Source organism: Rhyacophila brunnea, unplaced genomic scaffold (assembly GCF_057557595.1).
Source record: "Rhyacophila brunnea isolate RB1 unplaced genomic scaffold, BYU_Rbru_1.0 scaffold_17, whole genome shotgun sequence".
Lineage (NCBI taxonomy): Eukaryota > Metazoa > Arthropoda > Insecta > Trichoptera > Rhyacophilidae > Rhyacophila > Rhyacophila brunnea.
Window position 1 is genome coordinate 3,331,695 of NW_028232827.1, and position 19,951 is coordinate 3,351,645.

The following is a 19,951-nucleotide window of genomic DNA, read 5'->3' on the forward strand; positions in this document are numbered from 1 at the left end:
TCAGTAAGTATCCACTCAAATATTGATTCTGTCTAATATAGAAGCAAATGATTATCAGAAATAGTATAATAAAGAAAATAAATACTGAGGATTGAGGAACAAAGAGAATGCCACTCGTAGCAGTTTGTTTTAGATAAGGACTAGATAAATACACCTAGTAGTTTTAATGATTACATATTATTATATAATAGTGTACATAGCTCTACGCAGAAGACAAAACGAAAGATTCTTGGGCATAACGCGGAAAGACCACAAAATAAACCAACGGATAAGGAGGCAGACAAGAGTTACTACGCGATGTGATAAAATTCAACCAGATAAAATGGACATTCTGGACAAATGCTATCGTACATTGGTACACTAAACGATTATAACTACTTCCTAAAATCATATGGATAAACGAACTCATAAAGTTCGGTGGATGTACGTGGTAGCGAAGAACTCATAACCAAGAAGAGGATTGACGACGGCTAATGATGATAATATTATTTATGAAACTATTTTTCTTTATTCAACGAATAATTCCAAAGATCTACGAATGTAATATTCTTTATTGAACATACTTACATAATTCAAAAATATAGAAAACATAGAGAAAAAATCACATTGGCCGAAATGCGATGGATGCAGATTCCAGTCCTGTCCGGCACCATATTTTTTTTCAAGATTTTCCGAATTATGTATAATATCAATGATTGGAGGACTTATTCAAGGAGTACCGATCCAAAAAGACAACTTAAGAACAGTATAGCAAAAACTAAGTTAAAAATATCAATTCTGATGTGTAATGTATATTATATTCTGAATTTAATAGATTTATATAGCACATCTACACGTTTACTAATAGCACGTACCTACACCACTGAAGAGCTCTTATAAAAGTTCTGCCCATTGCGAAGGTCAGCCACTGCAACACGACGTAACATAACCATACGCTGTCCGTGTCTTAGATTGTGTACTGTGTGGGTATGAAGCTAGGGGCGGCAGGTTATATGAAAGTATGGTGAAGCAGGCAAGTGTGGTGAGAAAGTATGGTGAGGCAGGCTGGTAATCAATTTGCGGCAAAATTTCCATGTTAACATTATATTATATGGGTACGTTATAATGACCAAAGTAAATCCTCCGTGATGCCCTGCATTTTTTTTTATCGCGTCGCTATTTCTCGTAAGTTGACGGCTATTGTTGGTCCTGCTTCATTCAGTTCTATGAGAAAGCAGATTCCTTGCCCCTCTTTTTATTTAATACCTCTTTGTTATGAAGTGAGAGGAATCAGAGTAAAGCGGCGAGGTAAAGTATGCATGAGATCAATGTGCGTCAAAAACTTCTGGTGGTTAGCCCACCCACTAGCCGTTGCGTCGTTTTTCAGCGGCTGACCGTCGTTATGGACGGGAGCTCATATTTGGAGTATTTTCGAGTACTTACTGTGAAATTTAGTACCTAAATTGTGAAAAAAATACTCTTGGAAGAGTATGTAGTTAAATAGTGGACTCACCTTCGAGATGAGCTCATCGTGGCTGGCCAGGTGGGCGCGGCAGTGTATGCAGGAGTAGGTGCGGTGGCAGGGCGGGAGGTAAGCTTGGAAAGTCTTCACCATCGTGCCGCCCCCGCCGCCCGCGACACTCCCGACACCCGCCGCCCCACTCACCACTTCAACTGGAACAAAAACACAACATTAGGAATGCTTGCACTAGCACTTTCATCATAAATAACAGCGTTTTCAAACTGGTTTGATGCAGGCAATGCGCAGACAACGCATGCCCTGCTAAGATTCTATAAGTATATTTGAACATACACAATTTGAAAACATCCCATACATAATTATATCCAGTACAAAAGGCACTGGATTATGTTAAGGTTCAATCAACAAATAACAGATAATCCTTTCAGTTTTACGTAATCCCCTTGTTTTAGGCACGGTAATGTGATGTTTATATCAAGTAAACTATATTAAGATCAGCATTTAGCAGTGGCGAAGGTTGGATGGATGTAGGCTGTTAAAATCTGACACAAACAGTGCATACTTTGTCAGTCATACTTAATTGTTTGCATTGAATTAAGAGTTTTCAAATTCATTGTTCCCCTCTGCCTAACCAACCCATAATCGATAAAAAATATTCTTCTATCCACAAAATATTTAAAATTATGAACAAACGCACACTGGCGCGAATTTAGCGGTTACAGGTCCGAGTCCCGTCAGGTGTCGTTTTTTTCTTAGAAAAAGATTTTTTCTAGTGGGTGCCTGAAATGTTTTCAAATTAAGCATATTCGGCTTATAAAATATATTATAAGGCTTCCGTGACTAAAATTAATTGGGAACGATTGACTCGACGAATGGCACGGATAAGGCCATCCGCTCACGTGCATACTCAAAAAAGACGAGACTGAAACTCCAGTAGGTATCTAGCTAATGTATTTCAATGGCGGCTCGCTGAGAGCAAGACTCAAAACTTCCGCGACCGAAACTGAAGAGACGCGACATGCTAGTCTCAAAGTCTCACAGTTTCCAGTCACCCATAAAGCAGAGGTCAGTGATCAGTAGGTTCAATGAAAAATCATATTTTCTTACCGAAATTGGTGGCACTGAACTGAACTGAACAAGCAATGACAAGTCAAGACGTCAAAAGTCAAAGATGGGAGAACCGATTTTTAATTTAAAATATGTGGCAGATGTTGAGAAATACTCCTGCCTGTATGGCTGCCAGAATATTCCCGTAAAGATATTACAGAAAAAGCTTATAATGAAGTAGGAAAGTATGGGTTTGACAATCTGAGGTTGTGAGATTACAGTCGAACTTGGTTATTACGATCACGGAAATAGCGAGATCTCAGATGTAATGAGGAAACATACGTTGACATTATAGTTTATGATTTTCTCCATACATTTATTCACTTTTATAACGAGCTACTTCTCGGGTATACCGAGCAAAACTGTTATGTGTCGATCGGTAAAAACAACATTTTCGACCCTAAACAATAAAATCGGACCGGGCAGTTAACTAGACCGATGCCGCAGAGATCGGATTACGTTTATGACACTAGTTAAGTGACTAAGTACGTAATTGGTGCTTTCGCCGACATTGAAAAAGTATCCACGCATATGGTTGAAATTGTATGTAAAAAATCCAAGCTTTGTGAAGTCAGTAGGTACCTAAGAGCGCCAGCAGTTCAGCACTTCATTACAATAAACAACTTCTTTTGTAGTTTATGAAAGCCATGCTTGTTTCGGGGACTTTTACGATGGTTTTTAAATTTTTTATGTTCTATGCTTAAATAGAACGTGGCGCGAAAAATTTTATATAACGAGTAATGCTTATAACGTGCAAATTCAGTCGGTCCCATCTACCTCGTAATAACCAAGTTCGACTGTATTAGGTTTCAATAGCGCCGTGGGCGGAGTATCAGTCACTGGCCAGTTTATGAGTTCCATCACCAACCAGTTAGACGGATTTTAGTTTCTGCGTGAGCGGATGGCCTAAGACTTAAGACAGAGATGTGGGGGTGTGTTACCTGGAATGGTTGTAGTTTCCGTGTGCCTGTGGCGCGTTCGCCCGCGCGCCAGGCCGTAGAGGCAGCAGGCCGCCGCGCCGCCCGCCGCCTGCCACATGCGCCTCGCCGCACCCGCCCACCCCGCCGCCCACGACGCTCCACAGCGCCACCACCACCATCCGCCCGACCGCCCCGATACGCCCCACGACACCAGCGACGACAACCAGACAATCCTGCGAAAACAGACAACAATCGTCAACAAGGTCAAGAACACACAAATGGAATCGAAATGGCCGGCGACCACACAATTCTACTAAAAGACGAACAAGAAGACAGGCAGAAAATATTGCAGAAGACAACAAGAGATTGATAAAAACATTCAACGTACTAAATTATTGCGATTCACCAAAACGAAGCATGCGATTAAAACCAGATAATTCCAGCAATAAAATAGGAACCAGGAAATAAAAAGGTGCTCTTAGCTGGGATGGGGATGAAGAGGCTGACATAAGTCTAAAGAATATAATAAAATCACGCTGATCGCTTCTGATATGTTCTACCGTCAGGTGCAATTTATTATTACCACGTTTTTCTTAGCTCGTATTCTTGTTGTCCGGTGGTTGTTTATCCAGTACAAATCTTGCAATCGATTTTTTACTAACTTCCCGACTAGCTAGACATTTGAAACTTTTAGAATATATCAGAACACGGTGCCGATGCATTCTTTTAATACCTTTAGCCATCTTTAAGTAGAATTGAATTCATTCTCAGTTAATTCCGTTTTGCAAGAAAAGTTATTTCGGAAGAAATCCGTAATCCAATCCACTATTAATGGTTGCTAAGGGGATGGTCCTAGCAACTAAATTATTAATATATACGTGCGTTACTATGGAAATCAAAATGACATTTCAGCATTCTATATTTGTTTGTTTGTTGCAAAATAGTAAAAAAAAAATGATTTGTAGAAATTGCCTTATTTGTCCTAAATTATTAATACATAGAATTGTCAAGTTTATATTATGATCCAAAAGAAAATTTAAAAACGTGGTATATAAAAAGTTTTTTTTATCTTGTAATTATATTTTTTGTATTAAATTTACACTTTTCTACTATTTAATAACTTAATACTGATCTTTTTATACAATACTGTATTAATAATATTTATTTGTTTCTAAATGTTACATTGTGAACGTCTTAATTTAATAATTTGTAATGTTCACTATGTGTAAAAAAGAAAGAAAAAAAAATGAATTTGAATTTGAAGTGCAGCCACACATAAAAAACGTTACATGGTTAGCATGAAGTAGCATTTTTAGTCACCCATATGTTACTAGGACAAAAAAAAAGAGACGAAATTAATAGAGTTTTAGGAACACGAAAAACTCTAGCCGAATGTTAATTGCTAGTGTAACTTTTGCATTAACGACAAGAAACAACACAACCCTAGCAGGAGACTAGAGGAAGAGATAATGAAATTATCACCCGTAGGTAACAAACACGTGTTGCCAACCAACAGTACTGCTTGCAATACCATCAACTATAATCAGACAATATCTTGACAATATATATTTAAGGCCATCAATCAATCATAGAGAGGTGATGGGTGATAAGATAAGGGTTAATAATCACAGGTGGTATGTTCTATGAATACCACAGGAGTGTCACACTCCGTAGTAAGCCAAGAACTTACAAGAGAATAAATAACTGGCAAACCAAATGACAGGTAGGTACACATAGTTCACCGTTAAGTAACCTGAAATTTCTGTAATCTTTAAAATTCCTATTTTTCGTAAATTTATTAGATGTTTTTTAATTGCAATGGCAAAAAATTATGAATACTGCACAAGATAAATTGAATAATTATAAATTCACGGTTAATATACGCTTTGATGGTTGCGATAATTCGGTGATTTAATTGAAAAACTACACACACCGCGGATGGAGTGATCCTTGCATTCTGTGATTGATAATTTCAAAGACAACACTACATTTTATTATGTTTAACGTAGTAATGTCATTGAATGCTGGTCGTCATCATTATTTCCATTACAAATATTATTCATTGAGAAAGTACAACGACATTTAAAAATGGATAAATAATAGAGAGTGAAGAGGAGACGTTGGACCTGGCTCGGCCACGTGCTGCGGATGCCAGAAGAGAACCTCAACCTGGCTTGCCTGTTCTTCAAGCCGACCGGATTCCGGCGTTCTGGAAGCCCGCTAAGTACTATCTATATAGTGTAAACGGCGGAGCTACGGGATGTTGGTTTGACCTGGAACGAAGCAAGAAGACTGGCGAGCGACAGGGTGTCCATATGCCCCAATTAAGGGGCGAATATGGCCAAAGAAGAAGAAGAAGAAATTGCGTTTGGGTCGACAATCGGTAGTTACTCGATACAATTTTGCTTTGTCGCAAACGAATAAACCAGTCTTTTTATGTATAATACAAGTATTTACATGATTATTTTGACAGCTATCACACGAGTTTCTATATCCAGTCATTAAGTGTAGTAACACTCACTACGTTACCGAATTCGGTTGCATAAACGAACAGCACATTGCGAGTGGTAAAAATAAAGTGCCGCTTAGGCCCCCCGTGCTGTGCGCGCATCGCACGGCTTCTTGCAGTGTGCTTCGCCACTAAAACTTAAATATTTGTCAACTGTCTCCAAGATTCTCCAAATGTCAGAAGAGAGAAGAAGATTCTCAAAATGCAGATTTTATTAAATCCCATGCGGGATAAATTAAATAAATAATATAACAGTTTATTCGATGACCCAGCAAGACTTCGTAATATAAAGGAATTTTTACGAAACGTCTCGTAGGAGAAAAATTGGCTTGAGGGGAGAAATTGTCTAGTCACGCGCGGCGCAATCTTATTTTGATTTCCGCAAAAATATTTATTGCAGGCCATTTAAACGAATTGCAGAAGCCGTTGTAATTCATACATCTCACGCAATTGGGGAGAAAAAACCATAAATATCTCCGAATGCGAATACTTAAATATACCGACCTACACGATTTTGACACCACTTTACCGTGCCTACAACAGATGGATTACGATAAAACAGAATGGATTATCTGTTGATTTAGATAACTTTAATATAATTAATATACATAATATTATATACTTTGAAAACACCTCAGATACATTAATGAAAAAAGCCCATCGAGTATCTTATTTTTTTTGTTCAAAAACGATTTTTTTAGTAAGTATAATATATCCGAGGTGTTTTAAAGTTATGTATATTGAATATACAGAATATTAAATTTTCAAAGCTAGTGAATTATTCGTTGAATAAAAGGAATGGTTTACTTAACGTAATGGTTATCGTGGCGTCAAAAATGAGTGGATGTGTAACACAATTTAATTTAATACTATTTAGTCTATTATACTACAAAGAATAATTTACAAGATTTAAGAATGTAACATTCTTTATTGAACATACATCATTTTGAAACATAAGCAAATACAAAAGCCGATCGCCAAAACAATAACGAAATTTAGAAAGCGCTTCAGTGAGAATTGTAAGAACCGCTAGTTAATTTCATCACAAGTAGATAGGACACATAATATAACTCAGCGCACATGTGCTCAAAACCCAGGGGGCGCAGGTTCAAATCCCGCTGGGTGTCGAATGTTTTCTTCTTCAAAAATATGTTTACTAATTTGTCACATGTATTTTCAAATATGTAAATTTTTAATTGTTTTTTTTTTTTTAAAGAATCTCATCTGATAATCGTCTATACACCCCTTTAAATGCACGTAACCCCTGAGTCCACTGAGATGTTTAGTGAACATTCTAAAATTTCTTAAAAAATGCGTTAGATATTTAAAAATTGTTGTATTTAAAAGAACACACTGCGTAATATAATATAAGTTTTGTTTTTGTCAACAAAAATCAGAATTAAAAATAGACACGTGTATTTTTAAACTTAAAAAACAAAACCACAATATATTACTTGCGGTTAGCATTCATCTTGTTGACATTTCTAGTTCAGTAACTCGAAGACCTGAAGAAGAGCTTATTCTACATTATATACATATACCTATGTAGGTGGGACAATATCATGTTATGTAGAAGGTACCTAAACGTTTTGTTGATCCTCGATGCAATCCGAAACGAATGATTCTTATTTCGCTAATGTCATCTGAAATATTGCACGCACAATTTTATTTCTCGATAAGAAAGCGCCACAAACAAAATTTATTCAGGACTCGATGCAAACAGACATTTTTGAATCATCGAAACATTTATTGACTGGGCGTATATAGAGATACGTTCAGAGTGGACGAGTGGCAGAATTGAAATTAGTCCGACTGCAACGAGTCGAATTGGTCGATGTGATTTTGTTGTCTTTCACAAAACACATGTAACTTAGTGTACTGACGCACATATCGTTGGTGGGACATTTTTGGTAGAATGAAAAATATCTGCGTGTAACAAATTTCACTCGACATGGAGCTCAGGTAGAATAGCAAAAATGTCGCATTGGTGCATGTGTAGAAGCTGTTTTTACATTCATTTCATTGTACCGGCATGGCCTCGCTGGTGCGCACAGAAGAGATTTGGAACATTGCGGTCGGGTGGTGATTTATGACCATATCCCAGTCGAGACGATTTTCAATATGCGACCGGGCTTAGAGTTTAGACCGATATTAAGTGTCTGCTAGTAAATGAAATCGATCGATATGATTTTTATGTCACGATTTTGCCATTGGTTTTAACTATTATGAACTCCGATAGCTTTTTAAAAATAATTTATCGTACGTAATATAAGCAAGACAGAATAAACATTTAAAAAATATGAATTTAACATTCTTTGTTATGAATATATCTTATTAAATGCATAACTTCGAAACGTCTTAGAAATATAGAAAAATATTGTACTGTCTTGGGTCGGTTTATTAATTATTGGTAAATAACAACCCCCCTCAGCTATTTTTTTTAATATGTTTATGAGGATTTTCCCAAATGATGTATAATTCTTTTACAAATTTATTTTAATCCTGTTTGTCAACTGGGAATAAATTTAATTATTACTTCTGACGTTATTTTAAAGTCCTTGCCCTCTTTATTGCGAATGTGACATCTCATAGTAACGTTATACTTCGAACAGACCATCATAAAATATAACAATAAAACATATTAAGTATACCTACATTTATTATGGAAACCATTGAACTCGTAATAGGTACCTACGGCCCACAGAAAAGAAATTATTTCTGAGTTCCCTGGTACGGCCCAAAAATAATACAACATAATAAGAAAATTTCTATATTATCCCATTTCATATAGTAAGTTATTTTCATTTAATTTTAAAACATTTCCAAAGAAGTAACCGAAATGAAAATAAATCCGTATTATTATTTTTTCTTTCATTGTGTTACTACAATTAAATGATGTAGGTAGATCACCAGCAATTTATGGAAATAATAAAGCCCCTATATTATAACATCATAAGGAACTAATGACGGGACCATTACATGCATTTGTTTTTGAAAATCTGTAATCGAGTATTATTTAATATGCATAATGTGCCTACAATCAAAATTGGAATAAACGGCGTGGCGAAAAATGTTATGTTATAGGTATCTCAAAATACCTCTTGTTATTTCAATATAAGCATAATGCTTTTGAAGAGCATGTCTGATTTCAAAAGACACCGCACGCCATTGGTAAGATGTGTTTGATCTCACAAATGCTAAGGTCTTACAATAGATATTATAATAATATATAGTATATTATAGAAGAATAGAAGACGAATTTAAAATATTATAAATTGAGATGATATCACCAAGTAAATGCAGAATCGTTTTATAAGTACTTAATATAAAATGTATTAGTCATATTAGTCATACAAATAATATGCACTCGATGTTTGCAGAGTTCAAAACATTAAATTGATGGTGGTGTTTATACACAGAAAATGATTCAGGCAAATAATTCGCATGGTGTGTTAAAAAGTAATAAATTTTTGGCCTAGGATAACTAATGCACATTCCGCGAAACGGGGTTAAATTGTTGTTTGAATCACTTTTCGGTAGAAAGGTAAACAATGAAAATTTCACCAACAACCGGCTTCGTCGGAATCCTAAATTTAGACTATTAGAATTTCGAAAAAAAAACTGTAAACCTTTTACTGACAGTCGGTACGTGGATAGAGGCCCCAAATTTTTAAATAAGTACATATTATATAATATACCTATATATTTAAAATATTTATATAAATTAGCTATTTAATTATTTACATTCAGTTGTGCATAATACAAATTAACATTGACACATGTCACATGTTCCACTAAATTATACCACAGTTAAAGTTTAATTACCGATCAAATAAACAGTTAGTTAGTTGATAAAATATTACCGTTAGTACGAGGGTGGGTCAATAAGTCCTTAGAAAAGCCGACAGGTGGCGCGACTAGTACTGTAAGCGGTTTGTTTTCATGCAGCGGCACTACCGATTCAGTATGCTGCGAAGTTTCAATCAGATTGGTCGGGTTGTTGTGTGTTTCTCGTACATTTAAAAAAAAAAATTTGCTTGTGGAAAATAGAAAAATGGAAAATGGAGAAAATTGAGTTTAGAGCTGTTATTAAACATTTTAATATAAAAGGGTTAACAGCAAACGAAATAAAAAATGAGTTGGATTTAGTTCACGGCATATCTGCTCCTTCACTTGCAACTATTTATAACTGGTTAAATGAATTTAAACGTGGTCGTACATCAACAAAGGATGAACCACGCTCAGGACGTCCTGTAGAGGTGACTACACCAGAAATGATCAATAATATCCACGATATGGTGTTAAGTGACCGAAGATTAAAGTTGAGTGAGATAATTGAGGTTACAGGGATCTCAAAAGGTAGCGTCATTTCTATTTTACATGACAAATTGGGCATGAAAAAAATTTCTGCAAGATGGGTGCCGCGTTTGCTCACAGTCGACAATAAACGGAATAGGGTGGTGGCCTCTAAAGCCCTGTTGTCGCTCATGCAACGCAATCCGGATGAATTTTTTCGTCGCTTTGTGACTGTAGATGAAACATGGATACACCACTATACTCCCGAGACGAAAGAACAGTCAAAGCAGTGGATTGCGAAAGGCGAACCATGTCCAAAGAAGGCGAAAACCGTAAAATCAGCTGGTAAGGTTATGGCTACTGTATTTTGGGATGCACGTGGAATTATTTTCGTTGACTATTTGGAAAAAGGAAAAACAATAACAGGGGATTATTATGCATCTTTATTGGACCAGCTAAAAAACAAAATTGAAGAAAAACGGCCTCATTTAAACAGGAAAAAAATCCTCTTTCATCAGGACAATGCCCGTGTTCACACATGTTTACGATCAATGGCTAAAATTGAAGAATTGAAGTTCGAATTGGTCGACCACCCACCGTATTCGCCAGATTTAGCCCCCAGTGACTTTTTCCTTTTCCCAAACTTAAAAAAATGGCTAAGTGGACAACGTTTTTTTTCAAATGAAGAAGTCATCGATCGGACAAATGCTTATTTTGAGGACCTTCCGAAAACTTATTTTTCTGACGGTTTAAAAAAAATTGAGAAACGTCTAACCAAGTGTATTGAGCTCCAAGGAGATTATGTTGAGAAATAAAAAAAAAATACAAAAATAAAAACTGTTTTAATGCTTTTTTCTAAGGAATTATTGACCCACCCTCGTACATTAGTACAATCTTACGAAGAAGTTACCTACCTTCTTGGTACGTTAGTTATTGACTTAATTGTAGAAATGAAAAACATTTTGGGAAGAATATTCCGACAATACACAGCATAGTAATTATAATTAATCTATACTACTACTTATAATCAAGGTTATAATAGCGTGTCACTCTGCCGAAACGAATGTTCTATCTCTGGTTTATCTATAAACAATAAAATACTATTATATGTCAGTGATAGCTAACCTGTGGCACGCGATTGTTTTATGTTGAAAAGAAAAAATAGACACAATCATTTAAAAAAAAATATTTTTTTACAAAAAAGTTTTACAAATAAATATAAGTATATTATGATATGACATTTTTGAGACATTTTTTTGATAATTTACAATTTCAACTGTATTTGTAATCTGTAAGAATTTTTTTTAAGTCAAAGATAAACTTACAATTGGAAAAAAATGTGAATTTGTTACATATTTATGTCACGAATGACGTTATTATTACATTACTTTTATGGTTAAGTATATTTATTATTAAAATTTAGTTTATTAAGTTTTCAATTTTTCGACGTGTAGATTTTTGACTAATTCATCGTTTTAATAAGTATATAAAATTAAATATATTAAATATAAATGTGTATAACTTGAAATCCTTTTTATTTATATCAAATCTAGCTTCAATATTGGGACCATACCAAAAATTAAATTTGATATAAATAAAAAGGATTATACACATTTATATTTTTATAAAAATCGGTGTTTTTTAAATTTAATATCCAGTACCGACCTTCCTATCAAACCAATAAAAGCCACTCCTTTATTTGACAGTTCCACGTACACGTGATGTTGTCAAAAATTCTACTGTTTGTCAAAACAAATCAATTTTGGAAAAATCACCAATTACCGTGACATAGCAGCCCCGCCCCACCCCTCTGCAATATTTGTCCGAAGCTTGAAAGCGGTTTGTTATTAGGTACTTGAGTACAAATAATGACATCTGAATATAGTAAACGGGAATGAAAGTGTTATCAGCATAATCCAATTTAATTGTTTCCATCCGACATTTTTACTTACATGAATAGAAAACTGCTATTATCTCATTGTGATTTTACTCTTTATACATAGACTTTATCATTATTTATGGGAAAATTATATAAACTTTTGATATTTTATAAGACAGTTGTTTTTAAAAATATCATTGTTTTTCTTTATAAAAATATTATCATACACTCTATTTATTCTGCTTCGTCATAAGAATAATGGGAAGTGACAATAGATTATATCTTAAGAGATTGTCTTTAAAAAGTCTCATTGATACTATATATTATAATATAGAGCTTGGGGATCAGAAAGAAGTTATTAAGTAGTAAGTATATATAAATATAGTACTGTGCATCTGCTAGAAACCATTAAAACATATCGCAAAATGTGATCCATCTATACGGATTTTTTCATTATCAACATTCATAGCTATGTAAAAAAAGCTAGGTAAAAAAAATATAATGGTTTTTGCTATAGTGAGGATGGAAATCGCACAATAATATTGTGAAAACAAAAAATTATTTAAAAACCATTATTCATAATATATTTTACAATACTTGGAATTAAAACATTTACATTACAGAAAAAACTTGAATTAAATGTCGGGATCGCGGGGTCGGAAAACAGAATAGTAATCTCTAAATTATGGAGTTAAATTTCAATATAATCACAATATGACATTTATATAAAAAAAAAAAAGTTTAATCATACAGTAGGAACAATGAAGAGTCAGTCTACCCGCTACCGAGTGACTTAAACAGCCACTGTTATACGAGGGGTATAAGCATGGCCCCCACATCCTATAGCGGGCCTCCAGACCAGGATCTATGGCGGGCCCCCTACCTACCGCTAAGGTTAAGGGCAGTGATTTTCTACAGTAGTGTTCCCTAAGTGGTTTCTACGAAACCCCGGGGTTAAGGGTATTCCGTGTATTTTTAGCGATTTTTAAATAAACTCAGTTGATTTATTGAGTTGTCGGCACTTAGCATAGTATGAGGCACTGATCGTGACCCCTTTTTCCGGTACCCAAGTAACATGGAATCCTTCGCCATATTTGATAAAAAGCAATTTTGTTAAGTCAAGAAACACACAAAAAATATTATAAAATAAAATTCTACGCATGGATTATCATTTAATTGTATCAGTCATCATATTATCACAGCCGACTTTTTTACCAATTATTAGAGCAAATTTGTGTATTCAACTGGTCGACTTGCTACACCGGGCTCCCTCTAAGCCCGGGCCCCCAGGCTAGAGCCCTGTCAGCCCCCCCTTTGTGGGGGCCATGGGTATAATACAGCGAACAGCTACGTAACACCCAGCATCATGTAGTTGAAATACATCGATAAGCAGGTATTGCCGTCCTAACTGGAATCACCAATGGCAGGTAAATTGTGCACATTGGGAGAACAGACAACTGATGCTCCCGATTTCATAGACAGTTAGTTGGTTACCTACTAGGACAACGTGAGTGCTTCAGTGTGAGTCGGATTGAAAACTATATCCGGGATTTCAATCCCTTGAACCCAGTTTTCGTTTAAGACTTAATGACGGTCAGGCCATAAAACGCAAGAAATTCAAAGCCCGCTAGATGTCCTCAAATATTATTACGACAATTAACGGGCGTAAATATTGAAAATAGCACATTTTTATACGTCTTTAACTTTATCCAAACTCGAGAATCGTACCTTCTTACAGCCACACCCAGAAGGCACCCCCCACTTCCCTTATTGTTGTGTTTCTTGATATTTATAGTTGTATCCAATAAATTAAAATTGTAAAATGTTTTTTTTTTATAAGTAAGTATAGATAGATTCTTAATTAAAATTACGTCATGAAAATATTATAAAATCATTAAAATAAAAAAATGATTCTGTGATTGGCACCTGACATCTAAAGTTGCGGCATTGTGATATAAGATATTAAATAATGCAAATTAATAATATAATATTACGCTTGGCCGAAAGACAGGTAAGCGAGCGAACGAGCTGTAAAAAAATATTAATACTATTATTACATAACTGTCCAGATTTTGGAATAATAAATTAGAATAAATTATTTTAAGTATAATAAAAATATAATACATTCTACGCCCATGAATACTAATCGTAATGAGGCCACTTAAAATAATTTGTTTGGACTCACGAAGACCGTTGAACTTGCCTATTTCTGTGCAGATTCTCAAAATAATTATCATACACCTACGTATAGGTAATATCAACAAAGTGATTTTAAAACGACAGTAAAAGAAACAAATCATTGATCATAATTAATGGAATTTGTGTGATGATGTCCCCTTATGCATTTGATTAACCTATCAATTGATATAATATTAGTAATAGTAATATGTCTGGTTACAATATGTAAATTGTACATTATTACTAGCGCCCGGATTTATATGATAATGCATGTTTTGTTAGGGTGTATGCACAGCTATGGGAGTCGCACAGAAATCCGTTTCGAAAGACGCAGAACCCAAAAATAAAATTTTATTCTGCATATTTGAGACGTTAGAGCATATTTAAGATATTAGTGCATATTTCATTAATAAATGCATATTGTAGGGCTTTTGCATTTATAATTTTATCGAAACATAACTAAATCAGGTAGATGCACTTGCATTTTTAATGGCATCCCCGAGCATTTCATTAATTTATCAGAAAAAGTGAAGTCAACTCGGGCACCTTTATTTAAATTTTGCGCTATCACCTCTGTGGACGTTGAGAGATCATTTTCCGCATATAAACAAAATACTGTCTAAATTTAATGCCAGAGAATTTTGAAAAAAATATTGTAACTTATTTTTTCGGACAAAAAAACAGCAAATAGTATTTAGATTTAGGAATAGTTAAGTGTGTCGTTTTTGTTTTTTTAAGTTGTGTTTAGTTTCCATAGTTTACATTTACATTTTGCATTTCTTGTTCAATTATTTGTAGGTACCGACCTACTTGTGAACAAACTATTTTGAAAATTGTAATTGATCAACTTTATATTGATTATTTGTGTTTTTATGTTATTGTAGATATTATATTGCTTAAGATTATTAATTTGTTATTCGATTTTTTATCGGTAATATTGGGTGAAGTGTGTATTTACAATATTTTTCCATAAAAATGTCAATTTTTAACTGCATATTTCTTTGGTTTTAGTGCATATTTCAATGATTTTAAGTGCATATTTGCATGCATATAATGATGTTTTTTGTTGCAAATCCGCTCCCTAATTATTACATTTCGCCGTGAACTGTCGTCGTACCGTAAAAAGGTGAATGTATAGTACATATTTTTAAAAAAAAACACGTGTTGTTAGTGGATTATTGTAGACAGCAATATTCATTCAGGATTCAATGAGAACATTAATTCGATATTGATTGGTATCAGATACCTGATAATAACGCAGTCAATAGTATCAAAAAAATATAGGTAACGGCGTGTTGCGTGCGAGCACATATCAAATTTTTATATATGATATTATTTATGTCGGATCTCCACAGCCTACCTCCACCCTTTCTCACTGGTTATAGGAAGATAGAAAATATTAATGATTTAATGCGTCTTTATTTAGTGGTATTTGTGATGCTGCGATTTTTTCATGGAGCATCGCAATTCTTCGCCAGTATTTAAAATTTATATACTTAAGTAATTATTTTATATTGAAAATTATAAACAAACCAAAAAACATCTATTAGTAGGCGTAGTGGCTACAATAAAAAAAGATACGATTATATTTCTAATTTACATGACAATCTATTTTCTTCTGTCTTAAGTATTTTTTCTCAATACTATCCGGCCATATATTTTCGATACAACATCGCACGGTGAACTGTGGTACGCTGTTCTAATATCTTAACCTAATTCAACAGAGGTCCAGCGGCGGCAGAAGGCCTACACATCTTGGATACCCCAAGGTCCCCGTTTTTTCCTGTAAGGGCGCTTCCTTATGAATGAATGTGATCATTCATGAATTCTACGTCTCCCTGTACCAGCCATGATAATCATTTTACAACCCGAACGCTCTACAGATATTTTATAGTGTATAGATATGAGTTGAAAGTTGTAATATTAAAAAATCACAAGTATCATGGTTGAAAAGTAAGTATGCACATGCAGCATTCAAAAGCTTGGTTATAATAAAATTAATAATCAGTTATATTGGTTTATTACTCGATCGTTTTGGATTAACTTACTTATGGTAGATTTAAAGCTATCCGATGAATCCTAGTCTCTTAATGGCCCTCTATTTCAGCGTCCAGACTTAAATAATACCGACATCACATAGTCCACAACGACTGTACATTTTAGTGTCCTGATAGCAAAAGAGATGTTACATTATTTCAAAGTGTTTTTTTTCCATCTCGATTGTGAGTTTGATCTCGACGTCGGGGTTAGTTTTTCTGTAGACAGTGAAGCCGAGGTATTAACCCTTGAAATAACAATAGTCTTAATTAACAAGAAACTGCTTTCAACTCTTTTTTAGTTTATTCTATGGTAGTATAGTGAAAGTTACTTAATAATAATGATGTAGCTTCTCTTATAACCGAAATAACATTAATGTTAAAAGAACAACACCTAATTGTTGAAACAATTTGTTCATAGATGCACCGTTCGCTTAGGCATAAAGCCCACCAAAGCGGCGCTCGGTGCGCTCTCTACAAAGTAGGCCCCCTCCCACCCGCGCATTACCCTTCACCTATGTAATAAGGGGCACAAGAAGCACAAAATAATTATTATTATCAGCGTCTCTCATAACAAAGCAATAAAAATATTATTAAATTTCTCGGGGCTTGTAATTAATATTCACGATGACATCATTCTACCAGCGAAATATCGGACACGCAAAAACTAAACAATGAGTTCACTGTTATTAAATAATGCCTTCTCTTCATCTATCGACGACGCTTCCAGAAGCGTGATTTTGCTTGCCGTGTTCAATGAATGGACTACGTTGTATTTTCGTTAATTCGTGCCGCTGAGAAGCCACATAACGGTGAATCATGGGGCGGGCGGGCACAATGCGTCGTCAAATCCAGTGTGCGCTGGCGTATTTGATTACGTTGTATTTTCGATGATTTACGCGCCACTTGTGAAATTTTGCGCGAGTGCCCCACTCGCTGCGTTAAGTGGGTTTTACGCCTTAGCGATGGTGCCCACAGAACGCGTCAGGCGCCGCACTCGCGCAAAATTTCTACAAGTGGCGCATAAATCATTGAAAATACAACGTAATCAAATACGACAGCGCCCACTGGATATGGCGACGCATTATACGCGCGCGCCGCATGAATCATCGTTTTTTCGCGAATCACCGCTTCTCGGCGATACGAATGAAAGAAAATACAATGGAGTCCATTCATTGACCACAGCGAGTAAAAACACGCTGCGCGAGGCATTGTCGATCGACGGGCGGAAAGCAATTATTTAATTACAGAGAAGTCATTGTTTTATTTTATTGCGTGTTCAGTTTATCGCTGGTTGAAGAATGTCGTCGTAAATTTTAATTACAAGCCCCGAAATAATATAATATTTTTATTGCTTTGTTATGAGAGGCGCTGTAATAATATTTATTTTGTGCTGCTTGGGCCGCTTATAACATAGGTGAAGGGTAATGCGCGGGAAGAGACGTGTGATTATGGTTATGAATAAACACTGCATTCGCCGACTTCGCGCGCCCGACGCGTCTGTGGGCACCATCGCTTATACTCATAAAATGACTTTATCACTTAGTACGATTCATACATATAACTCTACGTCTACGACATGTATTAATTTCACTCATATAGGTAGTGACCTTTATCTTGTATGAGTACCGAAATTTACGTTTGAGTTTATTTATTGTTAAGTCTGTGTGGTGGGGGTAGAATAAGAGATATTATGTATATATCAGTGGCATCCGGTGACTTCTAGGGATTCTGTTAAAAATACATTATAGTGGGTATACCTGATATTTGTACATAAATAAACAACAGAAACATAATATTGGCATAATACGAGGGTGGGTCAATAATTCCTTAGAAAAAAGCATTAAAACAGGTTTTATTTTTGTATTTTTTTTTATTTCTCAACATAATTTCCTTGGAGCTCAATACACTTGGTTAGACGTTTCTCAATTTTTTTTAAACCGTCAGAAAAATAAGTTTTCGGAAGGTCCTCAAAATAAGCATTTGTCCGATCGATGACTTCTTCATTTGAAAAAAAACGTTGTCCACTTAGCCATTTTTTTAAGTTTGGGAAAAGGAAAAAGTCACTGGGGGCTAAATCTGGCGAATACGGTGGGTGGTCGACCAATTCGAACTTTAATTCTTCAATTTTAGCCATTGATCGTAAACATGTGTGAACACGGGCATTGTCCTGATGAAAGAGGATTTTTCCTGTTTAAATGAGGCCGTTTTTCTTCAATTTTGTTTTTTAGCTGGTCCAATAAAGATGCATAATAATCCCCTGTTATTGTTTTTCCTTTTTCCAAATAGTCAACGAAAATAATTCCACGTGCATCCCAAAATACAGTAGCCATAACCTTACCAGCTGATTTTACGGTTTTCGCCTTCTTTGGACATGGTTTGCCTTCGCAATCCACTGCTTTGACTGTTCGTTCGTCTCGGGAGTATAGTGGTGTATCCATGTTTCATCTACAGTCACAAAGCGACGAAAAAATTCATCCGGATTGCGTTGCATGAGCGACAACAGGGCTTTAGAGGCCACCACTCTACTGCGTTTATTGTCGACTGTGAGCAAACGCGGCACCCATCTTGCAGAAATATTTTTCATGCCCAATTTGTCATGTAAAATAGAAATGACGCTACCTTTTGAGATCCCTGTAACCTCAATTATCTCACTCAACTTTAATCTTCGGTCACTTAACACCATATCGTGGATTTTATTGATCATTTCTGGTGTAGTCACCTCTACAGGACGTCCTGAGCGTGGTTCATCCTTTGTTGATGTACGACCACGTTTAAATTCATTTAACCAGTTATAAATAGTTGCAAGTGAAGGAGCAGATATGCCGTGAACTAAATCCAACTCATTTTTTATTTCCTTTGCTGTTAACCCTTTTATATTAAAATGTTTAATAACAACTCTAAACTCAATTTTCTCCATTTTCCATTTTTCCATTTTCCACAAGCAAAATTTTTTTTTAAATGTACGAGAAACACACAACAACCCGACCAATCTGATTGAAACTTCGCAGCATACTGAATCGGTAGTGCCGCTGCATGAAAACAAACCGCTTGCAGTACTAGTCGCGCCACCTGTCGGCTTTTCTAAGGACTTATTGACCCACCCTCGTACCTTGGCTCAGTCTGCCAATATCATAGTGTATTAGAATCACATTTTTTGATTATAGGTTATATGACTATATATGGTTATATATGGTATATATATGGTTTTCTAAATTATGAATCGAATTCCAATAAATAATCATTAGGTATATTTTCTTGGAAACATGCTTACTTAATAGCACTGATCACTAGTTACACTAGTTTTGCAAATCTAATTTGGCTTGATATATTTTTATTGTTTCTCATTCACAAGACAGTGGGTAGCTATACTTTGAATGCCCATACAGCCAAAAAACGGTCGACAGTACTAGGTAGATAACATCCAGAGCTGATATTGTGGGTAAATTTTGGTGGGATTTCAAAAATTCCATTCGGTAATTTAATGGATCCCAAAAGTCATGTTTGAACGATTTAGATGGCATCTATTTGGCAACATTCCATAAAGAATGATTTAGAATCACTAAT

General features: G+C 35.2%; 1 protein-coding gene across 11 annotated transcripts in view; it reads right to left on the reverse strand.

Moving 5' to 3' along the window:
• Ypel (Yippee-like) overlaps positions 1 to 19,951 on the reverse strand; it is a 314,557-nt gene that overhangs the window by 78,670 nt on the left and 215,936 nt on the right. For all 11 annotated transcript variants that reach the window (XM_085944848.1, XM_085944845.1, XM_085944846.1 and 8 more), the window contains 2 exons: positions 3,508 to 3,719; positions 1,493 to 1,653 (listed from right to left, as the gene is read on the reverse strand). In XM_085944848.1, the coding sequence (XP_085800974.1) occupies positions 1,493 to 1,653; positions 3,508 to 3,604 (258 nt within the window). In that variant the 5' untranslated portion in view covers positions 3,605 to 3,719. The remainder of the gene's footprint in view (positions 1 to 1,492; positions 1,654 to 3,507; positions 3,720 to 19,951) is intronic.